The sequence below is a fragment of the Peromyscus leucopus genome, chromosome 8a (genome assembly GCF_004664715.2).
Source record: "Peromyscus leucopus breed LL Stock chromosome 8a, UCI_PerLeu_2.1, whole genome shotgun sequence".
NCBI classification, from domain to species: domain Eukaryota; kingdom Metazoa; phylum Chordata; class Mammalia; order Rodentia; family Cricetidae; genus Peromyscus; species Peromyscus leucopus.
Window position 1 is genome coordinate 5,065,958 of NC_051085.1, and position 14,015 is coordinate 5,079,972.

At 48.3% G+C, this 14,015-nt stretch overlaps 1 protein-coding gene across 1 annotated transcript in view; it reads left to right on the forward strand.

Annotated features, from left to right (window-relative positions):
* The window catches only part of Crybg1 (crystallin beta-gamma domain containing 1), a 189,229-nt gene that overhangs the window by 120,853 nt on the left and 54,361 nt on the right, over positions 1–14,015 (forward strand). The window contains 2 exon segments of the mRNA XM_028894929.2: positions 11,454–11,703; positions 11,706–12,918. Of these exon segments, the coding sequence (XP_028750762.2) occupies positions 11,454–11,703; positions 11,706–12,918 (1,463 nt within the window).

Here is a 14,015-nt window from a genome sequence, read left to right on the forward strand (position 1 = left end):
TGACTTTTAGGCATGTGGCCAAGCACTGGGTCAGGGAACACACAGAAAGTAAAACCAGTCGCCTCATGGCTGGGTGGGAAAGACAATCACCTTTTAAGGATATGACCGAAAGACCTTTCGCAGGATCCTACCTCTTTAATCCTCCCAGGACCTCCCAACAGCACCAGGCTGGGGACCAAGCCTTTGGGGTCCCTCCAGATCCAAACTGGAGCAGTGGCCTGCCCCCTTCTCTAACTCCTCATTCTTACCCAGAAACAGTGTTAGGTGTTTAACGAGCACCTCACTTGGTTCTTAGCACACCCGGAGGACAAGTATTTCAGAACCAGGATTTGGGGAAATCATCATCAGAGACTGCCACTTCAGTGAGGCTGGTCCTGCTGGGGCTCCGCTATACCCTGCACTCTGCCTCTTGCTAGGCTGGAGAGTAAGAGCTTTCTAGAAAACCATGATGCTGTGTTCATCTGACTAGTAAATGTGTATTCAGTGCTTATTGGCACCAAGCACTGATAAAAGACAGGGAACTCGAGGCTGAACAAGACTATGTTCCTCTCCTCATAGGGCAAACAAACAGCAAGGAGCCCAACATACAAATACCAAATACCGCCATACTCTCCTGAGGGCCTTGTTGCCGCCAGGGCCACGCCAATCTGAGTGGCCCCTGCTGCCACCTGGGGTCATGGAGTTGTCCAGGCCAGAGCTGCTGCTAAGGACCATGTCTGGGTCCATGGCCCAGCAGCAGCCAGGGTCTGAGTTGATGTCCACGGCTCCTGATACCATCAAAGGCCATGCTGGTGCCAGGGCCCTGGGCCACCACCTAGGGCCATGCTGGCATCTGAGGGCCTCGATGCCAAGGGGCCCATGCCAATCCAAGTGGCCTGTGCTGCCACCTGGGGCCATGGTGACATCCAAGCCTGGGCTGCTAAGGAGGACCATGTCTGGGTCAATGGCCCAGCAGCAGCCAGGGTCTGGGCTGATGTCCATGGCTTGTGTTACCACGGGGGGTGGGGGTGGGGGGGGTGTCATAGGAACTCTGCGTAGGAACCGTGCATAGGCCTAGGAGAACTGGTTCTGCCCCTTGCCTGAAGGGACAGTCCCAGTGGCCCAGACTGACCAGCTCGGCTACCACCCAGACCCATCTCCTGGCCCTTGGGTTGGCCCACCCTATCATCTACCCCATCTATGACCTGCTGGAGTAAACAAAGGGACTGGTCCTGCAGAATGATAGCTGCAGGATCTCCATGTGTCAGGCCGGGATATCTGAGAGCCGTTTCACTGAGGGCCCAGTGATGATGGTGTGCCAGGGGTCCTGAAGCAGACCAAACTCATTGCAGTGAACTTTTCTCGGGTGGGGCTGATTGGACAAAAGGGTACACTGAGTGACACACCGCAGCTCCTGATGCCACTAGGATGAATGAAGAGGTGCTGGAAAGATGCAGGAGCCAGTTGGGTTGTTTTGTTTTGTTTTTAATTAACTTTGGGGGGGCATGCTGCAGAGGTGTGGGGCAGATATGGAGAGACTGGGAGGTGAGCAGGATGGGGATGCATGATGTGAAATTTCCGAAGCGTCAATAAAGAATTATGTAAAACAAACAAAGAAACAGCAGCAACAACAAAATGCCATACCTCTGTGTAAGGAGAAAAACAGAAGAGGCTTCAGCTATGGAAACGGAGGTCCTGTACCACATATGGAGAGATGAAGACAGTTGCTCTGGGAAGTTCTTGTCTTCCAAATCCATCATCTACATAAGTTGTGAACTTAGACAGTTTGTATATACAAATTAATAGAAGAGTAGGCTTCTGGTTTCAGTCTGTCCTAGCCATAACAGATTTAAATGTTCATCAACAGTGATAAGCCACATTCCTCAGACACACCCAGCCTTTTTATATGTGTGCTGGGATCCAAACTCAGGTCCTGTGCAAGCATTCTTACCTCCTGAGCCATCCTTCCCTCCCCTAGATGTGGAATTTCTGAGAGGATAAATGGTTTGATTCCTTAGTATTCCCAAGATCTCTCTCTTCATGAAAGCACAAACTGGCTTTTCTTTCCTCCTTTCCGCCCCTCTCTACCTCCTTCCTTCCTTCCTTTATTTTCTGTGACACTAGGTCTTGCTATACAATTGGAATTGGCCTAGAACTTGAGCGCTCCCTGCCTCAGTCTCCTGAGAGTTGGGATGCCAGGTGTAGACCATTACACTCAACTGCTTTCTGTTTCATTTCCTGAAAATTATTAGCTGAGTGTGATGGCACACACTTGTAATCTCACTACCCAGGAGTCTGGGCGGGAGGAGTGTGAGTTTTGAGACACCCTGTACTACATAGTAAGTTCCTCTCAATTCAACTAGGGCAGAACAGGACAAAATAGAATAGGAAAAAGGTTGCTAAAAAGTCAATAATTCTTCTAGGAATTACAGGAAATTAGGGAATTTCTCAGTTATGCTAATGCATATTATTTGGGTGCGTATTCTAGTATGTGTTCATTGGAAACGTAAACCTTTTAACATTTTCTAGAAATAAGTTCACTATGTTTTGCCACATTTAAAATGTCCTTAAACTCGCCATAAGTTAGGAGTTCTCAAGGTCCCTGGGCATCTCAGAGGCAGCCTGAAGCCGCAGTGCTGTGTTCGAAGGAGCTTGTCTGTTTCTCGGTATGGCTGCCCCCGCTCTCTCTCCCTCCTCCTGGTGCGCTGTCCCTGTCCAGCGTGAGTGCAGCTAAGCCAGACTGGTCTCACTGCTGTTGTTCACTCTGCCCACCAGGGTCTTCCTAGTCTCCCTCCTGTCCTTTAGAAATGGATTGCTGGCTCGAAAACCAGTCCTTGCTCCCTTAGCGCTTAGCTCCGGGACTCCGTGAGTCCTTGTACTATTGCAATTACTCTTGATCTTTGGCAGGAGTCGCTATCCAGACCATTCTTTTTAAAGTGTGTAAAGAACACACCTTTTAGCTCTGAGCCAATATAAAGAGGACTAAGTTGACTACTTTGTATGAGCACATTTCCATTTCCCTGTTTGGCTAAACTTTAGTTAGAAACTCACTGGTTAGTCATTTAATTATGTAGTCAGGACATACACAGGTTAAGCAATATATACCTGGGCTTTAAATATCAAATTCCTGTGTCTCCTTTAGCCACACACTGTGCACAAGGGAGAAAAAAAATCACCAAATTAGGATTGTGTGTTTCCATCCCAACACAAATTAATTCAGCCTGACAGTTATCTTTGTGAGAAAAAAGAAGGTATTTGGGAGACTGTTTAGTTTACATTGAAGGAGACATTCTGGGTTATCTGCTACTTGTAATTAGGTAGACAGTATTGGGGTTGGGGGTCCCTGCCCGGGAAACACACTGACTTGGATAACTGAGGAAATCACTGAGAGGCCATTGCAAAGCGTGGGTGAGCTTGGAAGCCAAGGGCACTTCAAAATGATTCAGCTCAAGTTCTTCAGCCACACGGCCTCTTCCAAGTGTCTGTGTCTAAATCTGCAATCCAGAAGCTTGCATTTCTTTTCCTTTTCTTCTTCCTCCCTCCTTTTCCCTCTCACTTCTTTCCTTCCTGCCTTCACTCCTCTTTTTTCCTTTCTGTTGGTTTTGATACTTTGAGACTGGGTCCCACTGTGCAGAACTCACAATTCCCCCACCCCAGCCTCCAGAGTACATTACAGCCCATCACCATATCTCCTGAGTTTTAAGTTGTACCTAATTCAGCTCCAGAAAACCATGTTGAACCCCTGGCAAGGACTAGTGGGCGCTCAGCTGGCACTGCTGGGGCCCTTTCTCATTGTGGGTCTGGAAGGGCAAGAGGAGGAGGAAGCCATGATCAAAGCCAGCATAGTCAACGCGGGGCCTAACTGGAGGAGAGGGGAAATAACGACCCCCCCCCCACTCCAGCCTCTCCTGTCAGGGCCTCCCACCGGTGGAGCCTAATCAAAAGCAAAGGGCAAGGGCTTCGGTTTCCATATTCCATTTCAGTCGGGTGGGGCACACACACAAGGGCAGAGTGGGGTGAGCCAGCAGGCATACCCGGAACACACTTTATACCGCTAACAGTCCTGAAGCAGCACTCCACCCCAGGAGTGGGCTGGCCTGCTAGCTACTCAGTCCCAGCACAGCCAGGCCTAGGGACAAGCAAGGCACACCAGCAGGACGCAGTGGTACAACTGTACTACGTCAGATCACATCGTACAGTAAGTCTGGTGTCTAATAATGGATTGTAATGCCAAGCAGGAAAAGGTATGGAACCAGTGTTTAGAAAAGTGGAGTCATGTTTAGGAAATTTGTCTTTTTGGACCATGGTTTATCTTTCTAGGGTAAAGAGAAACTTATGATATAAAGTAGATTCTGATCAACCATTATTAGTGAAATTAATGAGAAAATTATTCCACAGTTCAAAGATTCTTCTTTTTATTGATCAAATGTCAGTGGCTTAGCCGGGTGTGGATGCTCATGCCTGTAATCCAGCACTTCATAGACTGAGGTAGGACTATTGCCAAAACTTGAGGCCAGCCTGGACTATATAGTGAGTTCCAAGCTAGCCTGGGCTGGTGTGAGATCCTGTCTCAAAAACAAATACAAAACAAAAACAAAACAAAAAAACAACAACCAGTTTTGATGGCTTTAAATAGTTAGATTCCACTCTGGCTCTGTAAAAAACATAAATGATCTAAGTCAGGTGAGGTAGCAAACACCTATGATTCCCAACACTTGGGATGTGTAGGCAGGAGGATCAGAAGTTTAACGCTAGCCAGGGCTCTGAGACCCTGTATCAGAAAGTGAAATCCAACCAACCAAATATAAATGATCTGAAGACAATTCTTTCCTGAAACCAGAAAGCTGCTTTTTATTACCTATATTAATTTTTTAGTCAGTGTTTGAAATAACGAACTTTGTCGAAACATTTTCATATAGGATAGGTTTATCATTGTACTGCTCGTAATCTCCATTGCCCTATCTTTTATCCCCAGATAGATCCCATGACTTTCATGTCATATATCTGGATTCCACATTCAAGAGAATACATGTAATATTTACTTACCCATGTCTAGCTTAGTGCACTTAACATGATTTCCTGTCCCGTCTATTTCCTTGCAAATGACATGATTTCATTCTTCTTGGCTATGGAATAAAACTCCACCATGTGAGTGTCCAGGCGGTGTACGCTGACTGAGATGCCTTTGGGTGCATGCCCACATGCCCAGGAGTGGTATATTGTGATTGCAGCAGTTCATAGCAGCTCTTTTCAATTACTTGCAGATGTCTTTTTGGGGGAGCTCTGAGGATCAAACCCAGGACACTGAGCATGCCAGACAAGAGCTCTATCATTGAGTTGTACCCCCAGCTGGGACTATGCCTTTGAAAAGAAACTCATCAGAAGAGTGGACATTTAACTCTTCCTAAATGAAGGCGTTTGTATCGGTAGCACCTCTGTTTTGGACATCACTAAGTATGGAAATTAAAGAAAAGAGATATGAACTGAGGGTTCTGTCACTTTTTTTTTTTTTAACAGAATAGTACAACTGATTTTTCACAGTAGGATGTGGTTGTTGTTGGACTCTCATGGCATTATTAGAAAAAACATGGAGGAGTAAGTGAGGGAGTGTGTGTGTGTGTCACGTGACTGCGAAGGAGTAGAAGACAGACTCAGAAAGTACAAGAGGAGAAAGTGGCAGATACAGAACGTATATTGGAAGCAGTGGCAAATGCTGGAGAGAGTCGAGCAATGGATCCAGCAAGCGTTCCAGGCAGGAAGGCTGCGAGGAAAGATGATGGAGAGAAAGGCCCAAAGACCTAACATGGTACTGATTACACCATTTGAATTGGACTATAGAGCAAAAGCAGTTGCATGGAACAACTCCGTGTGCTGCTCCGTCAGAGGCCTGCCTCCCACTGACCGGCTCGTGTCACAGTCTGCAACAGCCTTGGGAGAAATTGCTGTCCTAGCTCAAATGTAATAATAGAGCATCTTTGTTCTAGCTCTGAACCACGAAAAAGTCATTAACTGTAGTTCCAGATACTCCAGAGGTCAACAAGTTCAAGAGCCCAACAAGTTCAAGGTCAACTTTGGCAATAGAGTGAAACTCCGCCTCAAAAACAAATGAACAAACAAACAAAAAACCAAAAAAGAAAAAAAACCAAACAAACAAATAAACAAAAACCCATTAAAACAAACAAACAAGAACCCTCAGACCCTCGCCCCAGAAATGGCTAAATTATTAAGGCTATATTCTGAGAACAGGACCTGGATTATATATAATAGAAACAATTAAACTTAAAATTTGAAAAATATCAGTACTTAATAAGTCAAGTTAGTGAACATTCCATTTCTTTAAATTATCTGTGTATATTTAGATTGGGCCACATACATTAGCACAAGCAATATCAAGAAAGAAGAGAACATGATAGGTGACTGACAGTTTAAGTGTCTACTCCAAAGCCAAGTCTGTAGTGTCTAAGATCCAGATCTGGATTCTTCTTGGATGTAATTTCCTCTGCCTCTGAAACTGTATTGAGATGATAGTCAGCGATACACTTAGTGTGGGGAAATGCAGTTTTAATTTTAATTCTGAGGTTGCACTGGACTACTTATCAAGTACAAGGCTAACCAGGGCTGTGATATCCTACATCCAAACCAAACCCAAACAGCAATCAAAAGGGTGAAAGATCTTCCTTGGATTTTTTGTGTATTTCTTTCCCCAACGCAGCGCTCAGAGGTTTTCTATCCAGCTGTGGACTTTCTTTTCTCTCTCCATCCCCCGCTCCCTATCTCTGTTCTTTAGTTAGCTGTCACATGGTTCTAAGATATTTACTTTAAAAATAATCGACAGGGTCTTATTTACCCAAGACTGGCCTCAAACACCGTGTGTAATCAAGGATGACCTTGAACTCCTGATCTTCCTGCCTTTATTTCCCAAGTGCTGGGATGACCAGCATGCATCACTATGTCCACTTTCCATGGCAGTGCTGGGGATGGGACCCAAGGTTTCATGCATGCTGGGTAAGCCGAGTAACTTCCTTAGCCGTAGGTATTTCTTACTTCTACTGAAGGAATTTTCTAACTTTTTTTTTTTATTTTGATAGTTGAAGACTAAAGTAGCTTAAACCTATATTTTGGAGAGCAGTATAGCTCAGAAGCCCTGACCTGTACAGAGCCTTGGATTCGATTCCAGGTGGCAAAATTAAAAAACAAAAAACAAAACATTTCTAACCTCTATTTTTTTTAAACCACATAGTAAAGCTATAGATTATAGATAGATAGATGATAGATAGATAGATAGATAGATAGATAGATAGATAGATAGAGAAAAGAAGTCCTTCACTGGAACAAATGCCAAGCCCGGAAGCAAGGCTCTGAGGGCATCGAACCTGGGAATATCCAGCCTCAGGGCACCCAGGACCACCCCTAGGGCCACAGGAGAGGAGGGTTGAGGTGGGCATACTCCAAGGGGGCATGAAGCATCCTGACAGGTCCCAGGCCCTCCTCTCCTTCTTCTTCTTCCTGGCAGGGCTAAGGACAAGGTGCGGGGTCTGTGCGCCCCTACCTTAGGTTTAAGACTCTGAACCCTAAGTTCACTCTCTGTCCCTGGTGTTCCGTGCTTCATCTGTCAGACTGTGAGCACTGGACAGAAACGATCTCTGGCTGTAAAGAAATGTGTAACTTGCCGGGCGTTGGTGGCGCACGCCTTTAATCCCAGCACTCAGGAGGCAGAGGCAGGCGGATCTCTGTGAGTTCGAGGGCAGCCTGGGCTACCAAGTGAGTTCCAGGAAAGGCGCAAAGCTACACAGAGAAACCCTGTCTCGAAAAACCAAAAAAAAAAAAAAAAAAAAAGAAAAGAAAGAAATGTGTAACATAAGAAAGGAGATGTTCTTCAAAGACTGAGAACTTTCTTTAACAGAATGAATGGGGCCTGTGAGCCCTGTTCAGGTGGTCCCTCTATGATGGCTCCCGAGTCCCCCCAGGGCTGGTCTCTTTCAGAAATCTTGTCTATAAGAGAGGAGCCTCTGAAATGACTTGAGGGCTCCCACACTCCTGTGCATCTGACACACTATGTGTTTCTCACTTCCCAGGAGAAAGCTTAACTCTAAAACAACTTTATTAAGATATAACTTGCATTTAACAAGTTAGGAACAACCTCACCTTTGTATTGTTTCATCTTATTCTTTTGAGACACAGCTTCATGTAGACCAGACTGGTCTTGAACCTACTTTGTAGTCAAGAATGACCTTGAACTCCTGATTCTCCTGCTTCTGTCTCGAAGTGCTGGAATTACACATGAGCACACCTTACACTTTTGGCTCTTCTGTTTTGTTTTGTTTTGTTTTTTTTTTTTTTTTTTGTTTTGTTTTGTTTTGTTTTGAGAGGGGGTCTTGCTGTGTAGCCCTGGCTGTCCTAGAAGTCCTTATATAGACCAGTCTGACCAGAACTAGTGGCCATCCACCTGTCTCTGCCTCCTGGTGTTGGGATTCCAAGGGTGCTCCATCACACAGACTTGTCCTCTTGCTTTATTCTCTTGAGTAGCTGGGCAACCTGTATATGATGGAGCAGCCAGTCTACCCATTTTAACCGTACAGCTTGAGGAGTATTTAAAGCTATATCCATGTGTAACCATCACCACAATCAATAGAGGACATTTCTGACTACCCTTGAAAGGTTTTCTCGTGATAGTACTGGGGACTGAACTTAAAGCCTCACACAGACTAGGCCAGCCAGGTTACTTCCTCACAGCCAGTTAGCATAAGGCTTTGGAGAATTAGCCACATCCTTGCATGTCAAAAGCTTGTCTCTTTTTATTGTTGAGTGCTAATCTGTTGCACAGACATACCTGTACCACAATTTGTTTATCTGGTCACCAGGCGAGGAACAAGACTTCAAGTGTTTCCAACTTGGGGCTCTTCTGAATGAAGTTGTTATAAAAGTGCTAGTATAAGCAAACCAAAATTAAAATTCCTGAAAATTCAACAGAACTGTCCAACAAGTAAAAAATAGGCTACTCCTCTGGGGTGTAAGAGAACAAATAGTTGATACTCAGTTGAAGAGCAAGCCATTGGCTTTATGAACAGCAACTACAACTAAGATCGAGGGTTGGGAGTGGGGACACTTTCACTAAATAAAGAAGGCTGCTGAGGCGTCTTCACAGCCTGGGAAACATGGGTTGCAACATCACTAGGAGGACAGAATGATACATGCAGCAGTTGTTTAATTTTGACAGGGACTGGAATTGGGCCAATGGACTCAAGACTGTTTTCCTGTCTACTTTTTCAGAGTATGCTTGATGGCCTGTCCAGGCACAGAAACAAAGGGCTCTATTTCCAGAGTTGGACGGACTTCCCGGGCTAGGCAGCTTTGGACACACACACACACACACACACACACACACACACACACACATATAATCTTAAGGGCTGTTGGAAAGATGAATGTGTAAATCATTTTGTAAGTGTCTAGTACCTAAGCAGGACTCAGTGGGCAGTATTATACTTGGAAATCATGTTTAGAAAAACCAAAAACCAAATGTTTCTTTAGAAAGCCAGGATGCTTTAGTGTAGTTTTTAAGCCACACCCAATTCTTCCTCCATTATTTCCATAAGCATCGAGCAACTGGATTAAGCCAAATCTGGGTAGATTTTAGAAGCCAGTCTCGGGAGCTCTGGGTGGCTTCTTCTTTTATCAGTCTCCTCTGTCGCAGCTCTCTGGTGAACCTATCTGATCTCATCTCAGCCACCCTGGAGCACTAACTGCGGGTCTGGGTCTGGGTAGCCTGGGGTTTTTACCTGGGACTACTGGGGTTTCCGGGTTCCCTCTGCACCCGTGTATCCTTTGTGATAGACTAGAAGGAGCCTTAGTTGAACTGGAAGGTATGGGTTTGAATTCTGACTTTATTGGCCCTGCCCTCAGCACATTTTGTTTGTGTCCCAGCCTTTGGACATCTTTTCCCCATCACTGTAGGTAACACATTACCTCACTAGGCTGCAACCGGGTTACAAGACGTAATGCTGCCAGACTGCCCCAACAGATGCGTGTTCACTCTTGATCGCGTGCACTTACTACCCAGGCTTTTTCCATTTTCCCACAATCCCGGAACTCCCTTGGCTGCGCTTGTAGCTCAGATGAAAGGATCTGTGTTGACTGCTGCAGGAATCCCTCAGTGGAGAATCAGTATCACCCTGTACTGGCTGCCTCCTCAGGGCTTAGGCTCTCACCTGGGTTTTTAGTTTAAGGGTTGCCTCTTACGGAACTGTCTGTCCTTAGGTAAGAGGTTGGGGTGAGTTGGGCTGATCAGATTCACAAGCTGCCAGGGAGCCAAGAGTGGCTCTCGGCTCCCTCCCTTTCCAGCCCCACAACCCCCTAACCCACCATTCCTAGTCGCCAGCCTCTTTGTGGGTTATCCTTGCTTTCACTGATCTGCAGCAAGCTGGCTGAGGATTTGCAACTCCGGGTACGGGTTGTAGCTCCCCCACCCCACCCCGCAGGCGGTGTTAGCCAGGCTAGCTTTCCAGGATCCTCCCCCCGTGGGAGGTGCCCTCCGCCTGCCCCTCCCACTCGGCCCGGGACTCAGACTCCCAGGTGAAGCCCCGGGGTGAGCTGGGAAGGGGCGGGACGGCGCTCTGCCGCCCGCGCGGTTTGAACGCAGGCACGCGGGCCCCATTGGGTGAGCGCGACCCCGCCGGGCGGGGCCAGGTGCTGCATTCCTGTACCTTTGCTTTGGGTTAAGCCCAGGTGTTTTCCTGAAAGCCAATGGTAGTTTTTCCTGGCGCCACTCCCAATCCACCCCCTCCCAGAAAAGAAGGGGAGGTGTTTCTGCAAAAAATTCCTCCCTAAGATATTTGGGCGCGGGGCGGGGCGGTGGGGGGCGGCGAGCCGCGGGGCTCCCGAAATCATGCTTGGTTGCTTTAAATTTGCATTTTTATTAAGGAAGGAGATACAAAGCTGAAGCCAGTGAGCACTGGGAATTGTTTACTGTATACATGTGGTAATTGGACTCTTCGAACTAAAAACACTTATAACGAAATACTATTCTAAGTAATGTAGCTTCGAAAATGAGTTTAAGGAAAAGAAATTTAGGGCTGGAGAGATGGCTCACCGGTTAAAGGCTAGGCTCACAACCAAAAATACAAGAAAATTTAGCCACGCAGATGTGCATGCATGTCTTTAACCCCAGCATCCAGTGGGCAGAAGTAGGCGGGTCTTTGTGAGTTCAAGGCCAGCCTGGTCTATATGATGAGTTCCAGGACAGACAGAGTTACGTGGTGAGACCCTATCTCAAATAGTTTTTTTTTTTTTTTGTTGTTGTTGTTGTTAGAACATAATAAAGACCAGACAGTCGTGCGCCACCACGCCTAGCTCTACCTTTTTATTTTCAGCTACACCTGGTCTATTGCCAGGTTGGTTCCCAGCAGTTTTGTAACATACCAAAGGGGAACAAAACGGATTCTCATGTTTTCTCTCCCTGTCCTCTTATTTTCCAGTCCAGAGCACAACCACCAGAAGACAGCAGAAGGAAGCCAGTGTTGGGGAAACTTGGCACTCTTTTTACGGCTGGAAGGAGAAGGAACACCAGGAACGGGCTAGAGAGTCCCACCAAATCAGCCTCTGCCAAACTCCCTGAAACAGAGAGTGAGAAAAATAAGGCTCAGGGCACCCAACCAAAGCCAACCGACGCGGGCGCGGCGGGTTCCGGGCAGGAGGCAGAGGGCCAGCCTGCGGAGAGCTGTGTTCAGACAACCCCTGCGACGCCGAACTGTCACCTTGCACCGGCAACAGTGTAGGGGTTGTGCAGCAGTGCCATGGCAGTGATTCAGCCCAATTAGAACCTCTACAGGCAGAGGGAGAGACTTTCCCAAATGCCACCACCGCTGCCAAGGAGCTGCATTCCTCACCAGGGAATTGCTCCGGGCAGGAGAGCGCAGAGACGCCTGCCCGCAGTCCGGGGGAGGACGCGTTGCCAGGCGCTGGCCTCCAACCAGAGACAGCGAGGGGTGTGTCGGGGTCGCCGCCTGAGCAGCGCCTCGTGGGAGGACTAGGAGAGGCCCCCGACGGAGCCCCCGGCGTGGGTGCCGAAGCGGGCTCTCTGGGGGGCCCTGGGGAAGCGGTTGCGCCAGGTGAGCCTCCCTCCCTGGGCGCAGAGACCAGCCGCACAGCCCGGTCCGTCGACCGCGCGCATCCCTCCAAAGTGCTAACATTGGACATCTACTTGAGCAAGACTGAGGTGGCGCAGGTGGACGAGCCGGTCCCGATAGCTCCGGGGACAGACGATTGCGACGATTCAGACGACATGGAGAAGAGGTCAAGCGGCCGCCGATCGGGCCGGCGGAGGAAGTCGCAGAAATCCACGGACTCCCCGGGCGCGGACGCCGTGGTGCCCGAGAGCTCGGCAAAGGACGACGCGGTGTTCGACGACGAGGTGGCGCCAGACGCGGCCGCTGAGAACGGCTCGGCGGAAAGGAAAGTGAAATCGGCACACGCGACTCCCGACGCGGGCGCAGCCTCCGTCACCAGCCCGGAGCCCAAGGCCAGCGCCAGCCCCCGGGGACAGCTCCGAGGGGAGCCGGACCGCGGCAAGCAGCTGCCGCCCGCCTCGTCGCCCACCAAGCGGAGGGGCCGCAGCCGCGTCCCCGAGGCGGTACCCAGCGGCGGCCCGCGCGCTCCGGCCAAGGAGTCCCCACCCAAGAGGGCGCCAGCCGCGGCGGACGGCGGCGGGGAGGAGGCGGGCCGCGTCGTCCCGCGCGAGCTCACTGTCAGGAGCAGCTCGCTGCTGCCCGAGATCAAGCCCGAGCACAAGAGAGGCCCGCTGCCCCACCACTTCGACGGCCGGGGCGACGGCGGCCGCAGCCGAGAGTCGGGCAGGGGAGCAGGAGCGTCCGACGCCGACGGCCTGAAGCCCAGGAACCATTTCGGCGTGGGCAGGTCGACTGTGACCACTAAAGTGACCCTGTAAGTACCCGCGGAGTCAACCCCTGGGCAGGGGCGCTGCTCAGAGTTGTACGGCTGTCTGTAGTCTGTGTGTTAAGCTGTTTGCAGAGAGAGCCATGACACACTTGGCAGCCTCCACGGTTAATTCCTGCTTTAATATAAGATCTAAGTTAAATGAATGCAAAAATAGGATATCCCTTGAGGCGCGGTGTTTATATAAACAGCAGCGATAAGACTTAACGGCTCCATTTAGCTAATTATATTCCTTATCCAAAGTGTACAGGGGTATTTCAGGGTAGTCACAGGGAGCCAGCAACATTTTGAGTGACCCAGTGGCTTTGACAGGGGAGACTTTAATAGAATTTTTAATGAAAGTTAGTACATTGTTGTCCAAAGTAAGCTTAAAGGAAGTCTCTAATAATTCTCCCTTCTGTGATCTAGGGAAGCTGTTGGTATTTTTGTTTCTGGACTGGAAATAACTTTTCTGTTATTGAGATGGTCGCTGTTATTGCTAAAATATTACCTAAGTGAAAGGACTCAAAATAATTGACAGTACTTGCGTGCTTTAAGTTAAGCAATTTCGCAAGTATCTATTGAGTGCCCTTTGTTCTGTGTGCTATGGGGGGGACATGAGCCACACCTGTGATTCAGTCTGTTGCCCTCAACATCTTTACGCCCCCCTTGTGGCAGTAGGAAGCACACAAATCAAATAAAGACCGCCCGAGTGCGTTTTGCGGTCTTAAGTGTTCTGGGGGTACAAGAAGTCACTGGTTTCCTGGAGGCGCCTGGGCTTGTAGCTTGATGGTAACTGATCTGTGTGGATAGAACAAGACAGGGAGGGCTCCCTACAGAACTGGTCATCCCAGCAGGTGAAAAGTATTGAGTGCTCAAGTTTTTCCTACCTCGATTCACACGTTGATCAAAAAAGCTGGCCAATTTTTTTTAACTGAACGGTTTCATTCTATTTATTTGATTTCTTAAAAGGAGTAAGCATTGAAACAGGTCTCTTTGGACGCCAGGAGGGAAAGGTGCTTAATGAATAACGTAGAGCTACCTCACCAGCTGGCAGCCTGGAGGCCTTTGACATAATCGGCCATTTATTCTGTAACGGTAGTGTC